The 26,082-nt window shown below is 42.5% G+C and overlaps 1 protein-coding gene across 1 annotated transcript in view; it reads left to right on the top strand.

Annotated features, from left to right (window-relative positions):
- The window catches only part of LOC146707141 (voltage-dependent T-type calcium channel subunit alpha-1I-like), a 186,873-nt gene that overhangs the window by 60,920 nt on the left and 99,871 nt on the right, over positions 1–26,082 (top strand). Inside the window, exons 5-8 of the mRNA XM_085458476.1 lie at positions 9,086–9,425; positions 10,780–10,872; positions 21,913–22,252; positions 22,334–22,734. Of these exons, the coding sequence (XP_085314602.1) occupies positions 9,086–9,425; positions 10,780–10,872; positions 21,913–22,252; positions 22,334–22,734 (1,174 nt within the window). The remainder of the gene's footprint in view (positions 1–9,085; positions 9,426–10,779; positions 10,873–21,912; positions 22,253–22,333; positions 22,735–26,082) is intronic.

Here is a 26,082-nt window from a genome sequence, read left to right as displayed (position 1 = left end):
CACCGGCAGAAATGTTGAGAGCGCAAGCAACACATTGCGAGCGAGCGCAAATGCAAAAACTGAGCGAGAGGGGCTGCTGTTGTGTGTGTGTGTGGATAATAGCAAACACTGAAATACATTTTTTGCACGCAGCAATGAATTTTGTTCACTGAGATTTAGCTTTTCTTTGCTCAAAATAAATTTCTCCTCAAAATGCAGCACTTGCACCTGCAACTTATTTTACGTGCGCTCAGAATAGTGGCACAAAAATAACGCCATATCTTACCTGTATAGTTTAATAGTATTGCACAGTTTATTGTATTTTTCGTATATACTTTTCAAGAGTACTGTTCCGTGTCCCAATGGCTGTGGGGTGTTTATTTTGGTTGGCGGTATCAGAAATTCAATTACTCTTCTGTCATGTTGCTTTAGTGCACAGCAAAATCTCCAGTGTTAAATTAACACTGGAGAGTGTCTATATGGGTCCACACCTCTGAGTGTTAAATTAACACTTTTGACAGTGTTATATGTTTAAAAGTAACCTGGTCAGTTTTGAAGATTAACAATGGCTAACACTGAGCAGTGCTGATTTTCTAACACTGGAAAATAACTCAAAATGTTAGAAATATTCCAGTGTTAGAAAATCAGCACTGCTCAGTGTTAGCCATTGTTAATCTTCAAAACTGACCAGGTTACTTTTAAACATATAACACTGTCAAAAGTGTTAATTTAACACTCAACAGTGTTGTATTTAACACTCAGAGGTGTGGACCCATATAGACACTCTCCAGTGTTAATTTAACACTGGAGATTTTGCTGTGTGAAGTGCAAATGCTTTGTAGTAGATTTAGGCTCATTCTCTGCTCATGGAGTACTACTTGCTTTTTTGTATTTCTGGGCATTGGACTGTGTAATGCATGTGTTTGTGCAGAGCAGCAGAAACACCAGCTGTCACTCATATGTCAGCAACCTTCAGCTTCTACCCAAAATGAAAAGTTTGGTGATTTAAAAAAGCTTGTCTTGATGCCAAGTTCTTTAATTCAGCAATTTCACAGTTCTCATGCAAAAATGTTTAATAGTTAAATTATTTTAATCATGTGTCTTTTTAGTGTAATTTCTTGAGACTCACGTGCAGACTTGATTTGATTTTTCTTTTACACTTTAATTTGGGTAGATTTAAAAAGAGACCAGAGTTAGGTTTAAGACATGCAAATGCATGGAGCAAGCATCCTCTCCATTTTAATGCCACATCTGAGAACATCTGGCTGTGGGGCCATAGCATTTGTTCCAAACATTCAGGACCCTCTGTTTAAGTCACTGGACTACATCACATGTTGAAAAATGATTTTTTTTTTTTTTTTGTGTCCCGTTTGGATCTTTAGCCATCAGCATTGTTGTCTTAAGGCCAAGAAAGATGCCAAGCGGATTTATTTTACCAAGTGGATCATCATGGCCTTGCCATATTGGTCCATTTGATTGACCTTTATTATAATTATGAATTTATTTTATTTTCAGTTGCTACAAACTAAACTAAAATGAAAAATGATTTTCGAGTGGTACAGAGTGCATTTACATGTGAGGGAGATGGGCACCGGGGCAGTTCGTTCTGTCCATCTGATGTGAAGGTCAAACAGCAGTCTTACAACACATGGTAACCTAGGCTGTTGTCAGTATATTTTAATGCCTTTTGTTTTTGGTAGTTGTTGTTATTTTAGAAAATTGATACTACTAATACTAGTAAGGAATATTCTTTAAGTTTCATACTTTTTCTAGTTGTGAGAACCTCAGTAACAACATTTTGTGTGTTTGGCTCAAGATTCCTAATATGTGTTGTTTTAAAGTTGAATTTTAATTGGAGGCTGAATTGCCTAAAATTAATCTTAAATGCATTGGAATATTGTTAAAATCAGCTGTAAAGTAGTACTGTGTATTTAAAATCAGTTAATTGTGCCTAAGTTTGTAAGCAGTTGTTGATTTCTTCCTTTCCAGTGGAACTTGCTCCCAGTTTGGCTTCAGGAGTCAGACACCGTCTACTTTAAAGATTGGAGTTAAAATCTATCTTTTGATTTATTTAATAGGCTTAATCCAGGAACTCTGAACCATTCCTTATTTAAGTTGCTATTGAGGTTTTTCACTTATGTCATGCAAGTGTTGTCCCTTGGACATGATATAACCACCGGTTACTAGGGAAAAATGTGTATTCCATGATTGGTTGGTAGTAATTCCTGGAGGTTGCGAGGTGAAAATGATTGCAAAGAAAGTGCTGTACCAAAAACTCCTGATGAGTGACAGACTGCCAGGATTGCCTGTACTTTTACTCCCTCAGCTGATGGGTGGGAGGCGTGAAGATTTAAGTTGACAATTAATGTGATGCGATATAGGAGCTTCAAATTGATATCATAGGTGAAGTTACTAAAAATAATGAATGACTTTGATTTTCACTGACATCAACCTCAAGGTTAGAGGTCATGTTTTCTGAAATTCTTGTCAATGCAATAACTAGTGGACAAGGCAACGTAGAAGATTCAAATTGATACCATAGGTGCAGTTACTAAAAATCTGAGTTTGAAACTCAGTGATCTTGACTTTAAGGTCAAGGTCAGAGTTCAAGTTTTCTGAAAATTTTCTGAATGCAATAACTCAAGAACACGGTGACCAAGGAGTTTGAAATTGACACCATAGGTGTGTGTACTACGAGGGAGGAAGCAAAACTGAGCACACTATACACAAGAAGAGCAACTACCAAAATAAAACAGGAAACATGACACACAGATTAAGATGCGGACTTGACACCGGAACTGGGGAAGAACAGACATGAGAGCATAACTGACTGGACGTGACACGTGGAACACAAGGCACAGTAACAAAACCTAAAGACCAGAAACCACAAAACACTAAAGATGAAAAACACAAATAAAAAACACTAAATGAGACGAAATGCAAAAACCAGGAAACACAAACACTGGGTTCCTAGATCCAGGACACCTTGAGCTGAACTGCCATTATACTTAATTAGTTGAAATGAATTAGATCCTTTTTGTTCACTTTTTATATTGTCATGATATTTTTGTGATTTAAATGTTATCTCCTAATACTAATACTGTCTCGGAACGCTTGTATAGAAAAGAATGATAAAATAAATAAAATAAAGGTAAAAAATGACCTAATACCAGCTGGCTTTTATTCATTATCTGCTCACTTGTATTTTTCACAGCAAAATTAAGAGATTTTTAATAGTCAGCGCTTCTTAATTAGTCATAAATTATGACAGTTCATTTTCCCTGGTAGGAAATAGCAAATCAGAATTAGAAGCTTAAAGCTAAACAGGTGTTGTTTGTTCCTAACCATGTCTATGATTAAGAGTACAGCTAATACCACTGTGCAAACACAGAGCTCAGACAATAACTGGGATTCTGTTAGCGGTAAGGAAATGCCTGGGGAGACCAGATCTGAGGCCAAGCATTTGATTGGGCCAGTTTGGCTGCACAGAGTGGGCTGGACGACGGTTCGCACTTACAAGCCCGGAAAGAAAATAATGATCTGATGAGAGGCTTTGGGGTAGGTCATCACCATAGTAACCAATTCTGAGATGAAATGGAGAGGGGATGTAATCATGGGATGCCCTGATCTCCCTGAGTAAATCTCAATAATGTCATCCAATTTTGGTAAAACATTCGCACAGGTACTCTTTTTCCACCCCTTTTTTGTCAGAGAGCTGATGTAAACAGTGTGTGACGGTTGTAATTCACACTGCCAGGTTTCCAGAAACAAGAGCAAGAGGTATGAAACAGCTGCTTTAGCTGGTGCCTCTGCTGTCAGGAGTCCAACATCTCTTCAGCTGTGAAATGACTGCTGTCTGTCTGACACTCTCTGGTGATGAACATAATCACCTCGGTATACAGGAACACACAGCTGATGTCCAAACTGATAATGAGCGAGGCTGTGATATCTGCTGTCAGCGGATGTTGGCTCAGTCGTGCACAGAGGTTGGGACTTGTGGATGGTTGGCTGTCTGTCACATTTTTCTTCTCATACCTCCAGTAAGGACTGTGAAAAGGATGAACAACACAGGGGTATATCTGGGAACACATGCTCATTTGTGCAGACAATACACTGCACATTTACATCCCTAAGAGGAACATGAGCATGGAAATACCCCTAAAAACTAATGTCTCTGTAGTGAGATGTCCAGAGAGAGTCAGTGAGATACTTCATATCAGTTTTATTTATATAATGGCAAATCACAATAGAACTAGCTTCAGGATGCTGTATATTGTAAGATAAAGACCCTACAATAATACAGAGAGAGCCCCAACAATCAAACGACCCCCTTTGAGGAAGGACTTGCGAACATTGGGAAGGAAAAACTTCCTTTTAATAGTCAAAGGAGCTTGCAAAGAAAAGCATCTGGACTTCTTTCAGTTACTTGAAGACGTTTCACCTCTCATCCGAGAAGCTTCTTCAGTTCTAAGGTCAAATGGTGGAGAGTCCCAGATATAAACCTATTGGGAGTTTCCCCCCACAGAGGCCATCTGATCTCAGGAATTCACATGATAAGGTGGGGCCAGGTTTCACAGTGAGCTCACCCGAAACTCTGGCTGACTGGGACCCACACCCAGTTTCACACCTTGGCTCAGGCGATTAGAGGATCATCAGGGGGTCCTTTTGTCCCTCTGTGGGGGGTTACTCCCACTAGGTTTATATCTGGGACTCTCCACCATTTGACCTTAGAACTGAAGAAGCTTCTCGGATGAGAGGTGAAACGTCTTCAAGTAACTGAAAGAAGTCCAGATGCTTTTCTTTGCAAGCTCCTTTGACTACGATGACCTGGATGACTGAGAACCTTCACAGAGACATATTCCTTTTAATAGGAAGAAACCTCCAGACTCAGGGAGGGGCAGCCATCCTCTGACCAGTTGGGGATGAGGGAAGTAATATTTTTGAGTGAGATAAAGCTGCCTCTTTTGTACTTTTAGATATCTAGCATGCATTTTCTTAGTTAAATAAACTGAAAATTTTAAGTTATGCGAGGAGCACACAGCATAACAGGGAATTCAGCAGAAATGACACAATATTTGCTGTCCACTGACAAATCAATCGTTCTGATAGACAGCTTTATCATTCCTGTGCTACGATGTGTAAATGCATGGTATAAGTATATCTTGGTAACACTATATTAGGTACAGATTTATTGGGTTATTATCCAAGACAATATGAGGTGGCAAATATCTACTGATGATCTGATATTTGCTTAGGAGCATGCTAACAGAATTTTATGAACCTCTGCTGGTAAACCAGAGACTCTACAGTAAACCGAAGCTAAACTGAAACAAAGTTTAGCTTAAAACACACTTACAAAGTTCAGTGGAAGGGCATACGTGGTTAATACCTACCAGAGCTACTGTCTTAGCTTCAGACATTTGGGTTAAAAATACCTGTTTCAACTAGAATCAGTGCACATGGACGAAACCTGGTCAAAAATATCCAGTGTTATGCTGGATATATGGATCATGTTTTTTGGCTTGTTAATAGCTTCTTTTGAGCCTGCAGTACGCAGGGACAGAGTCAGTGGAAGCAATACAAAGACCTACAAATACACAGAGTGTGTTAGACAGAGAGTAGTTACTATGCTGCTTCTATTGAGTCATCATAAATACCAGGTCAATTGTAAATGCTAACCAGTATGTCGTTCTCTGGTCTGCCTTCTAAATAGCAACCCTACCTCACACTGAAATAAAATCACACACAGCTTCGCTCTTTTTTTCAGCCTCTATCTTTTCATTTTCCTAATATTGCCAAAACGATCACATTTACTCTCTTCCTCCTCGTGTTTGGTTTATTGTCTTCTCTTTTCATCATTTCAGCTTTACTCCTTTGTCAACTGCTTTTGTATCGTGTGTCTTACATTTTCTTGGTTTCATTAAACACAGACTTTTTCTTGGATGCAGCTAATCAAGTCATAAATTGAGAAGTAGCATCAGCGTTCTATAACAGGCAGAGCAGACGGTCACGCTGAACCAGACAGCAGCCTGCTGCATAACACCAGCGCCAGACCGCATTAGCTTTTCTTTTAAAGTCTGCTTATCTAACGTCTTCTTGTCTGCATTTTCTTCATCTTGTCATGCACCCTGCTGGACGAGCTACCAAATTAGAATTAACTGTCACAGAGGAGCAGGGAGGACTCGGCGCAGACTGAAATCTCAGAAAAACAGGTTTATTTACACACTCCAGGTGCACTATATACAGGTGAAGGAGAAGGGGGCCAGGGTTCCCAGGGGTGCAGAGAGGGGTCGGGAAAAGTGTCCAGAGTCTCCAAACCAAGCACGAGAAATCTGCATACAGAGAACAAGAGTTAGCACGGAACTTTCACGGACAGAGCTCAAAACTGGCTGAGGCTAAAGTAGCACTGACGAGCGTTACTCAATAGTCCAGCGGCGAGGTGCTCTCAGTCACTGCCTTAAGTAGCGGAAGCAAACAAGGTGAGGAGCCACAGGTGATTGCCTACAGGTGGCGGAGGCCGGGAGCTCACAATGAGCTCCGCCCAGGCAGCGAGCAGAGAGAGAGGAGAGAGAGAAAAGACAAAACATAACATGTAGCCACACAGGGCCAGCCGAGCAGGCACGTGGACCATGACATTAACTGAGGAAAAAATGTGCTGCTGATGTCAGTTTGCAGGCTAGATCGTGAATAACATGTTTAGCACATGAAAGGTGGTCGAAACATGGCCACAGTTTGGTCTGGTTAGGTCCTTTTTTATTAGTGACAGTAGCTGCTTGTGGACTTTATGTTTGGTACCACTAACAACATGCTGTCCCCACATTACATGTAGGCACTGTCTAGTACTTTGTATCTTTCCTTCATATCACTCAGAGTTATTAAGAGTATTGAGGTCAAACAAATATTAATATATTACTCCCAGAAGAAAGTAATATGTTACACTAGCCATTAGTTTACTTTTGCATTACTCTGTAACATAGACATATAAATAACACTCAGGTTATAAGACCTCACAGAACCCTACTTACTCTGTGTTAGCGTGAAGAGATGTTTGAAGTAAAGTTTGCTGATCATAGCAAGAGGCGCGTTTAATGCAAGCTTGAAAGAATCCTTAGTAATGCAATGAATGGCATAATTGAAACTGTAATGTGATAAATGCGACTGTGGTACTCAAAATTGTAATCTGATTACTGTGCTTTTTTAAAGTTCTTGTACTTGTTTTTAAATCTGTAATCTCTTTGTGAACTTTGTGAACCCTGGGTTTGCTTTATAAATAAAACTGGTCACATAGTCCTTGAGCTGGCTGAGATAAATGTTTGGTAAATGGTAAATGGCCTGCATTTGTATAGTGCTTTTCTAGTCCCTAAGGACCCCAAAGCACTTCACAGTACATTCAGTCATTCACCCAGTCACACACACATTCACACACTGGCGATGGCAAGCTACATTGTAGCCCAAAAACTTTTTTAACGTCTATGACGGCGCATTTTGTTTTTTGCTTGTCTGGCTGTCTCGCTAAATCAGGAACTCTTTGAAAGAATTTCTTAAAATTTTGCACTTGGAGTCAAAGCAAAACTGATTCGATTTTAATGATCAAAGTCAAGGACACAGTTCCACACAAACGTTCAACGGGATACAATAATACAGTGATGAAACTAGTGCATATTTTTTATGTCTAGACAATGGTGATTTTAGATTCTTCCTTTTAAAAGGTACTTTCAGCTGCTCCCTTCACTAGGGGTTGCCGCAGTAGGTTGCTCCACAGTTTTGATTTGCTAGCTTTTTAAGCCTGATGCCCTTCCTGATGCAACCAGTGGGGGATTTGTACTTCCTCCTGACATCAAACCAGCAATCTCTCGCTTCTTACGTATGTGTAAACTCTCCACTATTCGGTTTCTTCTATTTAAAAAAAAGTATTTGCACTACATTATAAAATCCCATCATACTCCTTGACAAAAATTGATTTTAACACTTTAAAAGTCACGCTTTAGAAGGTGACACAAAATAAACTTGTCAGTCAAAAGATTTTTTTCAGCAAAAAGCACTATAAATCACACTGCTGTGAAATGTTTTTAACAGGTTTGAGTCAGGCTTTGAACACATTGTTAAAATTCTGTTTGCATAGAAGACTTTAAAGCCTCCAATATTTTTGTGTTTCTGTAGTTTGCAAAACACGAAAAGAAAAAATCCAAAAGGGAAATTTCACATTCAGTGTGAGAAACACGCAGATTGCTGGACTGAACAGCGAGTCTGACGGCTTGTTCTCGGGCTGCCTTTGTAGCCAGTACATGATCAATCTTACATCAAGAAAAATGTTCGTCACACGGAAACGGTGCGCCGCGGACAGACAACGGCTGTCAAACAGAGTCAGACCGCAGACTGTCAGCTAGATGTGTCAGGGTTAAAATGTCTCCATCACTACCACCCTGCCTCTGTGTCTGTGTGCGTGCGTCTGCTTGTGGTGTATTTCTTTCAATTTTACTGTTACACACATAATCTTCTCTCTCTATCTCTGTCCTTTCATCCACTCATCTCTCCACTTGTGAGCACTCATATAACAAACTTAAAATGCACTATTACACATGAAGCTTTGATCTAGGCTCGTGTGCATCTCTTTGCATGCCACTATACTTGTAAAGAAACAGATGGATGAGAATGGCAAGTTTAGAGATGATTTTGTTTTCTTCTTATCTGATCATTTATTAGATATCTTCATTAAAAAAATACCTCGAAATGTTGCAAAATTCTCTTTCACCCATATAATATGACTTCTGTTCTGCCTGGTTTAAATGTGAGACTTTGTTGATGAAATACACTATTCCTGTCTATAATACACACATTTTATGCTGATTTTACTATGACTGGATGTTTAAAACTGCATGTCTTTGACTCTGACAAGCAGATTTTTTCACCATTCAATTCATAAATATTTAAGACTGATTTCAGATTGTCTTTCATCTGTATCTTTTCTTCAGTTTTTTCCTTTTCCCTCTTTTTTTGACCCATTTCAAAGTGTATTTATCATTTTTAACATTACGTTGTACAAGGAAATGTTTTGTTTTTAGGATACTGTTGTAATCATCGTCTCCTTCCTGGACTCTTCCAGCAGTAGCGGAGTCAGTCTCCCTCGGCCTTACTACATGGCTGATGAGGATGACGAGCGTCCTTTTATCTGCTCCCTTCCTGTTGACAATGGCATCATGTCTTGCTCCGATGTGCCGGCCCGCCGAGAAGGAGGCAAGACATGCTGCCTGGACAAAGATGACATCCTGTATCGCCAGTCTATCGGTCTGAGCCCCGAGCCCCTGGCCAACGGCAGCGTCAGTGTAGCAGGGCTCTGTGTGAACTGGAACCAGTACTACACCAGGTGTCATACTGGGTACAGCAACCCCCACAAAGGAGCCATCAACTTTGACAACATTGCCTTTGCCTGGATTGTCATCTTTCAGGTGGGTTTTTTTGTTTTTAACCTGAGGCTGTACAAGTAAATCGAGTAATTAAAACACTGTTTAACTGTGTGATGATTCATCCTCTGTCATTTTTATAATTCATGATATCTGATGCTGTTAAATAATACAAGGGAGACATATCCAGGTGGCAGTGTGTTGGAGTGATTAGCAATGTTGCCTCACCAAAATCAAGGTACTGGGTTTAAATTAGGCTGGGTGGGGGTTTATATATGGACTTCGCATGTCAGTGAAGGTTCTCCAGCTTCTCCGACAGGTTCAAAAATGTGTGGGTTTAGGTATTAAGGTAACTGATGATTGGCCTCCTGCCATCCTGCCTCCAACCGTGTCACAGCTGGGATGGACCCCTGCAACCATGATTTGGCTAAGCAGAGGAGGATGCAATGATCACAATGCATATAAATATAAATGGATATGAATGAAAATAATGGAAATATTTATATACTGTTCAAAAACAACAGCAGCAAAAATAACCAAGAAAACATTCAGAGTATTACATCAACACACTGAAACGTACTGATGGCTGTGAAACAGCTGATACCAGTTACCTCCCTGCCATTGCTTTCTTGGTTACATCTATATCTGAGCAGGAGTAATGAATTACATTTAATCTACCTTACTTTTTAGAAATAAAAACTTGGGAAAAAAGTCTGTATGCTTTTTCTTTTTCTTTCCCAGCTAAGTACAAAGACTGGAAACAGAGAAGCTTGCATATCTCTGTCCAAACATAACAACACCTAATCAGCACTTGAATCAACATGTTTAAACTATATTAAAATAGATTAATATCAAGTTGTAAAAACACATTGTCTCCATTTTACAGAGAGTTATGGGTTGGGTTGTAGTGGTAGTGGACACTTCACTCTGCCTATCAAGGAGGCTCCTGACTACTTCCAGCAAGGATCCGTCCACAGAATAACCCTGTTTAACATTTACAAATCATCATGTTTGCATTTAGAGCATACTGTCTATACGTTTGTGAGCATTTGTGATGGATCATGGCACCCCAACCGGTCGCAGCAGGTGGCCGCCTGGTCCTGCTGGAGGTTTCTTCCTGTTAAAAGGGAGTTTTTCCTTTCACTGTTGCCAAAGTGCTTGCTGAAAGGGGGTCATGTGATTATTGGGGTTTTCTCTGTTTTCTTTGTATTATTGTAAGGTCTTTTTATACAATATAAAGCACCTTGAGGCAACTGTTGTTGTAATTTGGTGCTATATAAATAAAGCTGAACTGATACCTTCAGATAGAGACAAGCCAGATGCTTCTTCTGGTTTCCAGTTTCCATTCAGTAATAAAAAACTAAATAACAGATACTGTCAAATGTCTTTCTGTTTGTAGGTGATCACTCTGGAGGGCTGGGTGGAGATCATGTACTACGTGATGGATGCTCATTCATTCTATAACTTCATCTACTTCATCCTGCTTATAATTGTAAGTAAGACATGGCTTTGCTCGTATTTACAACAACAGAGTAAATGTGGACACGTTAGAGTCAGTGCTCAGGTGCTTCAGCATTTGCTTTAAGGAAACTTGCTTAAAATGTACTTATTGAGGTTAATTGCTGATGTATTTGATTTTTGTGAGCATGATATATGACTGTGTTGAGATACCTTCCTTCTTTTTATACGACACACACACACGCACACGCACACACACACACAGAGCTGTCAGTGACACAGTTGAAAGCTGAGCTGAAGAATCCATCATTTTTTCTGATAAAGTACTTTTTAATCTCAATCCTTTTGTTTCCCTCATTGTATGTGTGCCGCAATATATTCATGCTTTTTGTGTGTGAGCATTGGTGCATGTTGGTGCAATATATTTCTTTTTAGCCTGTCTCGCATGTGTGTGTGTGTGTGTGTGTGTGTGTGTGTGTATTTGAAAGTGTTATAATGCAGCACGACTGCCAGTCCCGACTACTTCCCCAACCCAGGGGCTGTCTTGTCTTTTTATTATACTTTTAATTGCCTGCCTTCAGATTCAGACAGGATCTTTTCCTCTTTTCCAGTTTCCTCTTCGAGCCAGTGCGCCTTTCATTCTTTACCTCTTAATTTATTTTAAGATTACTTTCTACATCCTTCTATCGCCTTAAATCTGCCAATCTCTTCAAGCTGCACCCTGTGTTTCTTACCTTGTCCTGTCATAGATCAGTCCGTGACTCAGTTTATTCTACCACTACCCCTCTCTACTTCATCCATCTTTCCTCACTCATTCCCTCTTTTCTTTAACCTGCTTGCAACTACCCTTTCTTTTTCTGTTTTTTAAATCTCTACCACCTCCCGGCTTCCTTCTAATACTCACCTGCTGCTTTCATTTGCTCTCCTCTTTCTCACTGATGTGTATACTGGGCAATATTCATGTATCGGTCACTCTGCTCGTTCTCATTTATGTAGAAACACACAGCCGAAAATTGCCTAACTACATCCAATTTGTGATGTAATGGTTGCCTTTTCAAAAAAATAATATATATATATATATATATATATATAACTGATGAAGAGTGGAAGGAGGATGAAAGGAAGGAAGGAAATAACCAAAGGCTGGAGTGAGGGTTAGTAGATGATGAAATGTGAGAGAAGGGGCAGTGGGTGGATGAGGGCTGGGAGTTGTTAGACAGATGGAGTTGAGGTGTGGAAAGTGAGGAGAAGGACTGCGAGCAAGCTTAAGAGAGCAAGTGATGAAGGGGGGAGGAAGTGAAGGAAGGATGGGAAGAGGGTGGATGGATCGGTGACAGGGAGAGCAGGACTAGATGGACTAGAATGTCAGCATGAAATCAGAGAGAGGATTGGAGGACGGGCGAGAGGAAGCAACCACATGTTGGTGTCTCTCTTTGATCTTAGGTGAAATCCAGATAATTAGAGTGAGTCCCTCAGGGCTCACGTATTGAGGGAGATCACAGTACAAGGTTTAACAGTGTGTCATATGACATGTCTGTCTGTCCCTCACCAGTGGAAATTAACATGACAAACTGCACAGCCCAGCTCAGAAATAGGAAGTTTAGTAAAAACACTACATAGAATATATAGAAAAAAATACTGCAGGGAACTCTTAAGCAACATAAGCAAATGTCATTCATACATGATCTAAATGAGGATGCAAATCTCCATTAATTAAAGTTTCTCAAGATGAACGTGTTGTAATTCATTATGTTGTTGACTAAGCATCTCTGCTTGATTTTGCTCCCTGGAGTTGTTGCATATGTCTTCTCTAGGGATGGGTATCGTTTAGGTTTTATCCGATACCAGTACTTTTGAAACGGTGCTTAAACGATGCTCGAACTGGTGCTTAAAGAATGAAGAACACAAAATTGGTCCAAAAACCTCTCATGTTCAGCTGTTTTTTTGTAAAAAGATAACAATGTTAGCTTTTTGGCATCACTCTTGGCTGGAAGCAGCGCTTAAACAATGGAAAAAAAACACAAACTTTGTCCAAAAACCTCTCATGTTTAGCTGTTTTCCACTTTTCCTTTGGTCATTTTAGCCTTTTTTGTCACGGAGCGCTGTGCGGCAGGCAGGAGTAGGACCCAAAATGCAGGACTCACAGGCACGAGGGAATGAACTCAAAACTCAGCTTTATTCGCTGGCAGAACAGACATATAAACTAAACCAAACTGGGAAACCATAAACTAAGAACTCACAGAGAGACACACAGGGAGATCCACACAGCAAGAGGGACGACGTCACGCTGAACAGAGGGAGACGCAGACAGAAATACACAGAGGGTTAACGAGGGGAGTGGGAACACACGGGGAACACAGGTGACACTGATAGCCATAACGAGACAGGGCGGGGTGAACTGAACACTGACGGGAGAGGTGAAACAGGGAGCACAGAGGTTCAGACAGGAGGAGAGAGAGCACGAGTAGAACACCAACATAACAGGCAGGGGAGACACGGAATAAACACGAAAGGGGACGAGGGCTCATAAATACATAGAGGGGCACACAGGGAGACATGAAGGGCAAGGGATCAAAACTAGAAGCCATAGAATAAATCACACAAGTACAATAATACGAAAATCACAAAGAACTAAAAACGCTGGGTCAGGAGACCCAGGACCGTGACATTTTTGGCCAGGGTGAAGGGAGTATCTGCCATCAAACAAGAAGACAGCCGCATGTAACTACAACGGTGTTTGCTAGTTCACCTTACATGCATTAATTTAATAACGTGGTTAGCCTACTCAACGTAAATTACACACGGACAACATTAACCTCCTAGGACCTGGCGTCCACATATGTGGACATCACATTTTGGGTTATTTAGACCAAAATACTCAATTTTGCTCTACAAGGGCCTGATATCCACTTACGAGGACATTATACTGCTCAGAATTTTAAACAAATATCCTCATATGTGGCTCTTATTTTTCATAAAAACAAAAATAAGGTAAAAAAATAAGCTGTGGTAATTCTTTGTTTTTACATTCATCAGGCCCCAATATGCCCAAATATCAAAGAGAAATTAAAAATGCATGCCGTGGAAGATTTTGGGTCTTAGGAGGTTAAGGTACTCACCCAGAGAAGAACGGCTGCTGCTGCCATCATCATCCGTCATCATTTCTGCAACACTGGCAGGGCTAGGGGCCAGGACTCTCCTCTTCGGGTTTTTGGTGGATGTTGCTAACTCCGGGTCCGATAACAGGCAACCCACCCGTAGTAGATGTGCACGGTGTGAGGTCTCGCAGCAAGCTATTAAATACGGCGCATTTCTCGGCTTTTAACAAAATGCTATGCGTCGCCAGGTGTTTCATCAGATTCGAGGTGTTACCTCCTTTGCACAGTATCACCTTAAAGCACTTGTTGCAGGCTGCTGAGTTTGCATCTTTTGCTGTGAAGTACAGCCAGACTTTGACCGCTTCACCATGGGCATTTTTAATCTGTAGCTCTGCTCTAAAAGAACGTACGTACCTGGGCCCGCCTACTACGCTTGCAGAGGTAAAACGATTGGCTAGAATCCAAAGTGTATGACATCTCAGGAAAAAAAAAAGCACCAAAATAAAGCACCGAAATGTGCGCTGCTTTTCGGTCTAGTTACTACCGTTTATGTCAGAACCGGTGCCATTACCGGTACCCATCCCTAGTCTTCCCCCCATAGAGAAAAGATTTAACTGCCAGCCTCTTGTTGGCTTTGTTTCGGCATGTTTCAAGGCTTGTTTCACAAACAGGCTTAGTGGAGGAAAGTGATTTACTATTTACATGTTAAAAGTTCTGCTCACATCACAGGCGTGTCCTCATCTCCCTGGGAAACAGATGAGGAGACTTTTCATCATTCTTTCTTTAATGCTGCATGACACCATGTGCTGAGAGATGGAATACAGCAAGCAACAGCAATCAAGACCGAGAAAGACAGAGGTGCCAGCAAACGAGAGAGATATAAGTTCAGGTTGCGTTTAGATGCTTTGATGATTTCACTCACGTAACATGCATGCAGATTAAGTGTGCAAAATTGAATTGAACTGAGAGCGCAAGAGAGTGAGTACAAGAGAGTGCTAGAAGGAAGCTAGATGAAAACAGCCGTGAGAGAGAGATACAGAGACCGAGTGACAGATGGAGAGACAGATGAAAAAAGTGAGATAAAGATGGAGAGAGTTAGAGATTACCTACCTGCTCTACATGATTACCATCATGTAGAGCAGTTTAGACAAGAGTTTAGACAAGAGGACTCAGTGGAATTAAAGGCTTTGCATGGAAGATAGTTTGGCCCTGTGGAATTAAGCTTTGACATCTACAAATGCCATCCTCAACCTGTTTTGTTGCAAAACTGTAAAGCGTAGTAATCCTCCTGATTTGACACTTTTTAATCTCACCTTCTGTGTTCGCTTATACCTGGTATTAACATCGAGCTCGTTTGCATATATGGACATGTGCCACAACACAACAAGAGAGGATGTCCTGTCCTGTTACTGTATATTTTTAAGGAAAGTCCACAGAGTCATCAGCAAAATGTAGTTAAAATATTGTGTTTTTAGGAGGAATCCACCGAAATCTGGGCTAAAAACATAGTTTGTAATGCCCACATATGCACATTGTGAGTTTAAAACAAATCATTTAATACACCTCATCTGTGTACCCCTTCTTCTAACAGATACTTTCAGTGTCTGCAATAATCTGCTTCAGTCCATGCGTGTCCTGGCGATCCCTTTCGCATAAAAGAAAGCAAGAGACTGGTTGTTATATGTCATAACGTATGCTCAAAAACAATAACTCCAGAGTTCAGCACTACATTTCTGAATCACAATTGGACCTGAAGGCCTTGCAGAAGTTGCTTTATTACACATCACAGCTTTTTTATCGTCGTGTTTGTTTTTCTGAAATCATTTGTGTGTGTTTATTGCCTGGGCACTGGAACTATCATTATGAGGTTCACAGAGATGTTGATGCAGAAAACCCCTCAAAGGGCCTCAAAAAACCTTGATACAAACAAATAATAAAAAGATTAATTTGTTTCAATATGAGCAGTTTAATAATCTGTCAAATATGACGCAATGTTCTGCCATGGGCATGTATGGCAGCCATACATGCCCATGGCAAAACATTAATAAACACAAGTGACCAGTTAGCAGATTCTACAATTCTGCAGTGTGCAGGGTGCACTCTGTGCTCAGATTCATCCAAATGCTGCAAGCCTGATCTGATGAAGCTTTACAGTAAAAATGCATAATGAGCCAAAGAAAACAGCCTCAGCTAATGTGGACTTCACCATTTTTGTTGGTGGTCATTTGATTGCGTTCATTTCGGGGATATCACTAAAAAGGAGTCTTTTTAGCACTGGCTTGATCTCAGTTAACGCTGTGTCTTTAGCAACAGTACTACACATCTGAATATCGTTACTATTTAATCATTAGATTTGTCTGTCTGCACGTTGGTACTCAGTGTTCAGTGTGTGCTGGAACAAATGCAAACTGCACCATTGGAAAACTGCACTGTACCGAAAGTCCATTTTGCCGTGACTACCATTTGGAGTGAAAAAAGCACAAAACCAAATAGTAAATGTGATGCACTCCCAAAGGTTTACAAGCCTTTCACATGGTCTTGTTTTTTTGTAGAAAAAGGCCCCGAGGAAATGGTCAGAAAAAGGCCCCCAACCGGACATGACCGGGGTAGCGGTCATGTCCGGTTGGGGACCTTTTTCTGACCATTTCCTCGTGGCTGCGTGCAGCGGGGCTAGGGGAGGGTCTGTGGTGATGGACGTGGGTTACTGACCTGGTAGCCTGTCTGCCCCTGGGTGGGTCCGGGATGGGCGTGAGGGTCTGGGGGCGCTCCATCTCTGGGCCGGGGCCCTGGCTGGGCCTCGGGGCCTTGGGTCCTGGTTTGTGTGTTGCCGGGGTTGTGGGCGGGTGGGTGCATGGGAGCCCATCCCTGGCGCAGGGTGCCGCCGGTGTGTCGAGTCGCCTGTGGGGCTCTTCAACCGGTGGGGGAGATTGTTACACCTTGCAGGAGCTTTCTTCCCCTCAGGAACTCTCTGCAGGAGGGGGAGATACAGGAGAGGTGGAGGAAGATCTCAGCCTGGGCGTCTATTGTCTCATGTAGTCTGGAAGACGAGTGGATGGTGGGGTGGGTGCAGTTTTCTCTGTGGTGGGGTTGGGTGGACTGTCCCGGGCTCTGTGGGGCCGGGGGGCGCTGCTGCGCTGGGCCCCGGTCTGGATGGGCCTGGGCCCCCCTTTCCCTGGCGGGTCGCGGAGTGTGGGAGTGCCTACTGGGGTCAGCGGGGGAGCTGGCCCCAGGGAGGGGTCACCTGCCCCTCCCTTCCTTCCCTCCCCATCTCCAGCTGCCTCCCTCCTCCTGCTCCACCACAACCACCCACACATGCAGGGCCTTGGAGTAGGGGTATGTCACCAGGATGCAGAGGAGGCTACCCCCCCCTCTGTCCCCTTCTGGCTGCCTCTGCCTCAATTTTATCCCACAACTTAGACATTCACATTACTCACACCCTCATTACACATACATATAGGATCTTGGGGGTGGGCACGATACACGGAGTCCAAGTTACCATCAGGGTGTACGCCTCACCCCTGGCGTCGTTGCCCACCTCTCAATTTTAAATACATGTAGACATTGAGGGCTAGCAGGAGGGACTATGCGCTTACCTGCTGCTCTCTGGCAGGTAGCTCTATGCCCTCCTGGGTTTTAATTGCACCTTAGAACACACATGCATCAACACTACAATGAGCGGGTGGAGGGAGGCTTGGAGTCTTCTCTCACCCCCATTCTCTGCGGCCTACTGGAGCGGGGGGGCTAGGAGGAGTGGGCCGTCCGACTGCGGTCTGGGGCCTCCCTGCTGCTGCGGAGTCGGGGCGGTCTGCCTCTCCCCACCGCAGGGAAAAGGGTAACACCACCTGGGTCTGGGTGCAGTTCCCCCCTCCAGGGGCAAGGGTACCTAGACCCGGTTAGTAGAGTACGCTTGGGGAGTGTGATCGTCCCTTTATGTCTGTCTCCACGTCGGTTGAGTGTGAAGTACATATGAGAGCATGAGGGTGGGAATGGATGTTTGTGTCTGTGTGTGCCTGTATGTCTGTGTCTATATGTCAGGTTGGGTATCAGACGCCACCTCTCTGGGGACATCTCGGGCCCTCCAAGGTTTGGAGGCCTATCTCCACCCACCACCACTTCCCCTGCCGGTGGCGGACTCCCTCAGGTATCGGTGCGTTGGTGGTTCTTTGTATCTGGGGGTGGGCGTCCGGGTACACACCGGCTCACTCCTTGGCGGCCGCTTATTGGGGCTCGCTCGGGCCACTTTGGAGGTGGGGTGCCCCCGGCCTCTTGGCCTGGGGCTCGGTCACTCAGGCACAGCTGGCTGCCGGCGGAGCTCATGGGCACGTCACTGCAACTCCCCCTGGCTTCTGCTCCGCGGCTGCTGAATGAGCCCTCATCTGGGACTCTCCTTAGCTCTTACTGGGACAGTGACGCAGCTGCCCCTCTGTGGGTCTTCCTTGGTCTCTTGTGTTCTGGGGGCCTCTGGATGTCTGGAGTTTTGATCTCCTCCATACCTGCTTGATACCATAGAGGACAGGGCTGTGGCTCCCCACACTCTCTAGCAGATCATTACATGGAGAAACCTTTGGAATGCAAGCATGCTGATCCACACAGGTATGCACACAGGTGTACACATGGGTATTCACAGATGCGGACTACAGCTTTCTTGGCTGCTGCCTCAAAGCACACTGTGCGCTGTCTATCTTGCGTGCTGCACAATATCGTTTACTATTTAGTAACTATTGATATCTATGACTAGCTAGTTTATTGTGATGGTGCTTTTTTTTTTTTTTTTATTATTATGTTGCTCTTTGTTGTTTGCTGTCTCCCCTGTTTTTTTTGTTTTTCTTTCTCTCCATACAGGTGACCCAGGAGTTTTGGTTTTTTTTTGTTTTTTTTCCTCTCTTCCCCCCCTTCTCACCGTCTCTTCTCCCCTTTGGTTTTCTTTCTTCCTCTCCCCCTCTTTCTTTCATTCTTTCCCCCTGTCCTATTAAAAAAAAAAATAATAAAATAAAAAAAAAGGATGACAAAGGATGAACTGAAGCTCCGCCATCATGTGATGTCACATGCTGCTGTTTCTGATGTCACTTCCAAAAAAAAAAACATAGATTTTTGCAGCTTTCTTGTTTAGAAGGCAACGTAATTATTTCATTCACTATTCTTCAAACACTAGTTGCCTCTCACACCTCTGCTGCAAACTAAAAGTGCACACACCGAGACACACAGACTAATCTAATTGTATTTCAGCCATTCCAGCAGAGTGTGAGCATAAATATTTGATGGGATCAGCGAGGGTGCTGAGCGGGTGCTGGGACCCACTGCCTCCCTTTTAGTACGTGAGTCCAGTGAACTGGCATGAACCAGTCTGACCACAAATCTCTGCTTTGAATCAATGAAAAGGCAGTCTCTACACTAAAACGGACACACACGTACATTCTGCTTTCTCCGTAGTCTTTGTCGCAGTGGTTTAGTGAGGTTATGGGGCTTACAATCACTATTGATCACAGCCTGCAGAGCACTAGGCTTAATTTCCTCCTGTTTTCTTTCCACATCAGCTTAGCGTTTCTTGGTGACCTTGACCTATTTTGTCATCTCTTTTTTTCCCTTTTTTTCTTTAAATCTGTTTTACCAGTTGTGTCTCATGGAAAATGAGCCTAAAACATCTAAATAAAAGTGTCAATAGTGGCTGAATGATATCAGTGGTTAAGCAGGAAAACACAACCTAAGGTTTTAGTTAAAGGAGTGATGGTAAAAAAAAAACTTTTCTTCCCTCTTCTGACCTTTCTGCTCTCAGTTTTTCATGTATCACACCAGATATGTGTTTCATTATGAATCGTGCATTACAATGTTCAACGCCAGATTTCAGTTGGGGGTAGACACCTTTTCCTAACAGTCCCAATACGCCTACAAGCTTTTTATATATTGTGCTGTAGCTGTATGGAGGTAAGTTTGGTAGTTAGCAGACTGCTGAAAGCACAGACATCTTAAGAGATTCCAAGTCAAGGTTAAACTAAGCTGAATATTCTGTTACCAGTTTTCTCCATAAACACCAGACTCTACCTATTGTAAGTTCAGAAGATGTAAGTTTAGCTACAATACACCTCATCAAAGGAGCTTGCAAAGAAAAGCGTCTGGACTTCTTTAAGTTGCTTGAAGACGTTTCACTGAAGAAGCTTCTCGGATGAGAGGTGAAACGTCTTCAAGCAACTTAAAGAAGTCCAGACGCTTTTCTTTGCAAGCTCCTTTGACTACGATGACCTGGATGACTGAGAACCTTCACAGACAATACGCCTCATCAGACTTCACGAACTTCTCCACTTACTTTTTTATGAATGCAGGCTTTTAGCAAATGCACCACAAAAACTGATGATCAAGACAGGACAGGGTATGTGACGGTGTCTAAATAAGTTCCTCTGCTTTGCATCTCTGTGATAATGTGTCTGCCTTTAGAAGATGTTGTCTTAGTATCAAGATTTTTCATTCCTATGTTCTGTCCTTGCATACTGTTCGGGTCATATCTGACATATTTTGACATTCAACAGCAGTAAAAAAGTCTCTGACTGTTAAATATATATTCTTTGATGAGTTTGACGCATAAAAGTAAAAGAGATGCACTGGGGGAAAATGACACTGTAAGTTAATGCTAATGAAAAACGCACATGTTCAATTGGGTTTGAACGTGTTAGTGAAGAAGATGACCTAATCTGAAGAGGGAGATGATTCCAGAGTAAACTGTGTGGTCACAATTGCTCCATAATATGGATGAATAAATATGTAAAATTATTATTATTATTACAGAAAACCCAAATTACAGAAAAAGTCTCTAAGAGCCTTTGCCGGGCAGATTCTGGCCCCCGGCTGCATGTTTGACACCCCTGTGCTTGAGGGTAACTCTTCACAGGCTGGAGAGCTACACCTGGAATGACAAGCAGCTGTTTAAAAATATACTGAGAGCTAACTGAGATTAAAAGAGATCATAACAGGGGTTGGGTGGGGCTGGTTGTCCTACCAGTGCTCTATAAGTGCAGAAACTAGTTTTCAACAAGCAGCTGTTTATTGCCACGTGTTGTAAATGTGTTTTGTATTAGTGTAAAATGATGTTGAACTGATACTGATACATGGTAGTTTTGCGGATTTTTTTGTGATAGAGCAGTGATGGTGATGATGGTGTTTAATAGTTGTAATAATTACATGTTTATATGAATAAGGTATCAGCATTACCAGAATGTTGTTGTCATTTTCACTTTCAAAAATATATATTTTCATGCCTTAGGATAAAAGGATAAGATACTGTGTAATTGTAGTTTTTGTTCTCAACAAATCAGTGTTGTAAAACCTAAAGATAGATAGATAGATAGATAAGGCTTGTCTCGTGTGATCATAGGTTTTTCTAAAAGAAAGTTGCTAATTATTACAGCTACAACAGCATCAAGCCACCTAATATGTTAGCTCTCCTCTCTTAGTCATTGCTTGGTTTGCTGGTTGTAATACTAAAAAAAAGAAGTATTTTCAGGATGGCACTGGAGCAGATTTGTTTGTGAACATATTGTATAATGTGTTATGTCTGGAGTTGTCCAGCCAAGTGGACTAACAAGCTAGAGGTAAGAGCTACAGTGCTCTGGCATAAGGCCATCATGCTGAGAGTTTTGTATTCAGCGTTATTAGCTGGCAGAAGCTGTTGACTAACAGACCAAATTAGGGGTTTCCAGTTTCATGCTGGAGCTTCCAACTGTTGCAGATCATTATATTTAAGAATGATTTATTACCTTTTTATTGGATGGGAGTGTTTTAGGATTAATAATAGGCCTTTAAAAGGGTTCTTTTATTACAGATAAACAGACAAAAGCCCTGTGAAAATAATTACATCTCATTAGTTTGGATTCTCACAAGTAAACACTTTTTCAGCACTGGGCAGCTTGGGGAGGAACGTGACAGTCAAGCAACACGCAGCTTTAAATTTTGTTTATGTAATGTGCGCATGCCTGTCATCCTCCCAGGTCGGTTCATTCTTCATGATCAACCTGTGCCTCGTGGTCATTGCCACCCAGTTCTCAGAGACCAAGCAGCGGGAGCATCAGCTGATGCAGGAGCAGCGAGCTCGGTGTTCATCCTCCTCCACCCTGGCCAGTGAACCTGGGGACTGCTACGAAGAGCTCTTCCAGCTGGTCTGCCATTTCCTCCGAAAGGCGAGGAGGCAAACTGTTGCCCTTTTTAACACCCTCCGGGGGAAACCTCGTGGCTTTCATGGTGTTGGAAGAGGAAGAGGAGGCGGGGAAGGAAGGGAGAGGAAGGCCAATGGACGTGAAGGACGTGACAGAAGAGCGGGGTTAAGACATGGTACGTAACTGTAAGAAAGTAGTATTTATCTATTTGATTTATAGGATCACCCTTTAATCTCTCCATCTTGCATTTTGTAAGGCCCGCCATGTCCCCATCACAACAAACTAGGCCATGCCTCATCCGCTGAGCCTGTGGCCCTCACTGCTGCCTCCGCCACAGACGGCTGCCCTCAGTGCGCGGCAGCGCTGGCGCTCTCTGACGGGGTGGGACCAGTTCGAAATGCAGCGAGTGACGAAACAGAAGAGGGAACTGTGGAGGAATCAGACAGGGATGGTGTACAGTCCAGTACTAAAGGGAAGGACAAACAAGGCCATGAAGGTGCAGAGTCTTGTTGTAGTCCGAAGAAGGGATGCAAGGAGCTGTGGTACGAGATCAGGATGAAACTGTGGGGCATCGTGGAGAGCAAGTATTTTAACCGAGGCATCATGATCGCCATTTTGATCAACACCATCAGCATGGGCATTGAGCACCACGAGCAGGTACAGCTGGCTTTTTACATTTGTTCATGTTCCCCTCATTTATTTCATTATTTAGGAAATCTTTCATTGTTTAATTAAATATTTAAATATCTTAATTATCTCTCTCAGTCTTTCATATATTTGAGGGTTATGCACTAGAGTGCAAAAGTTGTCAGACAGTACTCGTTTCTTCATGTTTCTGTATACTATGTTCCCATTTCTTTATTATTAGTTTCAGCTAAAGATAACACAGTTTTACAGGCATGAAGTATAACTTTTGCACCAACAGCGTGATTTCCAAACAGTTATTAGTTGCAAACTTGACATATCTCAGCACAGTGTGTCCTTTTAAAGAATTCAGGAAACTGGACATGGAGACGACAAAAGTTGACAGGACTACAAATCTATCGACAGCAGATGAACAGTATCTGAAAGTCACGGCCTTAAGAAATAGGGAAAAAAATCAGCACTGACACAGGACCTGAGAGATGCCCTTCAGGTGGTCCATCTATTGTTCGCTGATGCCTCATCATAAATAGTCTCAGGTGGAAAGGTGACAAGGAGCCATTTTCAAGGAATGGAAACAGGAAGAAAAGATGGAAGTGTGTTGTGTGTCTGTATAGGTTTTCAGTCATCCAGGTAATGGCGGTCTTTATGTTTGCATGAGTCTTTAAAAAAGGCGTGGGTGATTACCTTCACCCTGTGTGACTCACATGATCAGTAGTGGGTCAACAATCCTCAGGACACTTTCCAAATGAGACAGCCCGCACTAGGGGTTAAATACTGCTCTCGAGGGTTCTGATAAAGTTTCATAGATGAGAGCTGAAGCGTTTTTGCAAATATAAAAAAGCCTTTAACACTGAGGTATGACAAATTACACAAGAGCAATGGGTCTTATGAAGTGATGAATCTATGTTTGATTCAAATTGTCATCAGCATTGTTCGCATCAGTGGGTCGGGAGAGACGTACAACACATACTTGCACATACCCATACTTCCCAAGATATAATGGTGACTCAAGACTTTTGCACAGTACTGTATATAGATTTTTTGTTGTCTATCAGCACGGACACTTACATACTGTCAGCAAACAATTCAACAAAAATAACTTTACAATCATTTATAACTTGGACAATTTTTGATGACTTCTAGAATTGCACAACAAAGTTATTTGTTAACATTTAAACTGTTGTGTACGTATCATTTGACTGTTACGTTAGATGCTGTTAAGACATTGGATGCATGTGCTGCAGATTTTCCCTGTAATAGTTGTTATAGAAAGTAAAGACAGCCATGTTGGCTCCTTTGGAGATTACAAAGTTGCTTCTACCTCGTTCCTGTCATTGCCCTGCATGTCCACACTCCTGCAGTGTAAAGCTCTTCCCCCATTCGTACAGGTGTTGGCTTAATATTCGTCTTTATAGTGTGCTCCCCCAGTTTATGCAACAGATTGCATCTAGGATCATGACATCATATTATACAAGCGTGAACTTTCGTTTGGATCGCACTGATTAAATTCTCTCCAAGCAATGAAAATAAGGCACTTCCTGTTCTTTTTCAACTTTCACTGATTTTTCTTCTTTTCTTCTTCTTTCCTCTCTTTTTCTGATGCTCGGCTTTGTGAACTCTTTTTTTTCCCCCTATCAATATTTCTTGCCTTCGCTATACCATCGCCCACTCACGCCTGCCACCGCCGCAGTGGTGGGTCGTCTCTCATCTCAGGGGCTGCTAAAAATAGAGGCAGAACGAGAGAGGCAGAGAGAGAGAGTCTTTGCTGCTTCAATGGTGAGGAAATAGTGAGCTGAAATGTCTGTGGTTCCACTGCCTGTTTAGCAAACTGAAGTCATGCCTCCCTCTGTTTGAACAGTGAGTATCAGAGGCTTGATCTGCCTCATCACTGTGATTTTCCACCTGTAGAGAAGGGAGGTGCTTACACCTGTCCAAGGTTTTGTTGTTGCTCGGGGTGGTTTTTCCTTCTTTTTTTTTTTATATCTGGCAGCCACTACGGCAGGAGACCAGACGTTATTCGGACAGTGTAATGTCCAAATGTCATCCTTTGATGCTATCAGTTCTGTAAATATGTGTTGTATAGGCTGTTTATAAATTCTATCAGAACATTCTAGAAATTCACAGACAGTTACTGAGAATGGAGAGGGAGAAAAAAGGAGAATTAAGAACTAACAAAAGGGTATATTTCTAATAAAAAGGCTAAACAGGGGACCATAAATGGGGTGGTTGCTATCATATAGACCATGTGAGAAGATGTGTTTGCCAGGATGACGTCTTCATTCAGGCATCCTTGTTGATGAATTTTTGATTTTTCATTTCCGTTGTATTTATATAGCCCTTTAAATCACAACAGTCAGCTCAAGGCTGTTTATATTGTAGTGTAAAGACCCAACAATCACATCACCCCTTATGAGCAAGCACGTGGAGACAGTAGGAAGGAAAAACTCCCTTCTAACAGGAAGAAACCTCCAGCAAAACCAGGCTCAGGTTGGGGCAGGCATTTGCCATGACCGGTTGGGGGTGAGGAAAAGAAAACAGAAGGTTGGATCTTTTCCAAAGTTGACATGCAATCTATTTTAGTGCCAGTCCTCCATCAGCTCGTGGCATGTTGTCCTCTTTGTCTCTTGCACCACCTTTAAATCTCCTCATCTTTAGTTCTTTTGGCCTCAGATAGTGTAACAAACCTTTTGGGTTATAGCACCACTAGGGGGGGTTGCCCAACTATTGTAGTAGCTGTGGGGGTCTCCTAGTGGGTGTGTGAGTTGTTAGCGGCAGCCATTTCATGCTGCTCATGTTCCATGCTCCAAGAAAGCACCTTACTTACTGTTGTGACAAGCTGGCGCTGGTGGTACCAATCCCCGCGCATGTAGGTTCGGACGAGTACAGCCAAGGAGACCTGGCTTATAAAGTGTAATGTTGCTGACGGCGAATAAAGGTCTGTTATTGGATTTAACCGACTGGTTCCGTGTTATCCGGCTAACCTCCACACCACATGCCCGCTGGACCGGCTAGCCGCTCCTTCCTCGCCAGACTGCTGTTACAATAGCAATGTTTAATACCCAAGCTCAGCGAGGAACAGAATTTTCAGCTGTTTTGGCCAGCTGTCATCACTGAGGTTTGTGCTGTGGAAAGCCTCTCAACAGAGCAGATTTGAATCTTTTTGCTGGCAGCTTTTCTTGATCATCCTTAGTATGTGGTCTTGAGGACCTGGTAGTAAAACTGACAGGTTGTGCCTCTCGCTTCTAATCACTGTTAGTTCATGTGGACACCCTGTTCCTTTCATGATGGCCAGGATCCTGTCATCTTCCAGCTGCAAATTCAACCTTCCTCCTCTTTTGTCCCAGAGAACAAAGTAAAAGG

Source organism: Copadichromis virginalis, linkage group LG6 (assembly GCF_057382275.1).
Source record: "Copadichromis virginalis isolate Kocher_CV1m ecotype Utaka linkage group LG6, C_Virginalis_male_GT1.1, whole genome shotgun sequence".
Lineage (NCBI taxonomy): Eukaryota > Metazoa > Chordata > Actinopteri > Cichliformes > Cichlidae > Copadichromis > Copadichromis virginalis.
This window is presented reverse-complemented; position numbering and strand designations above follow the sequence as displayed.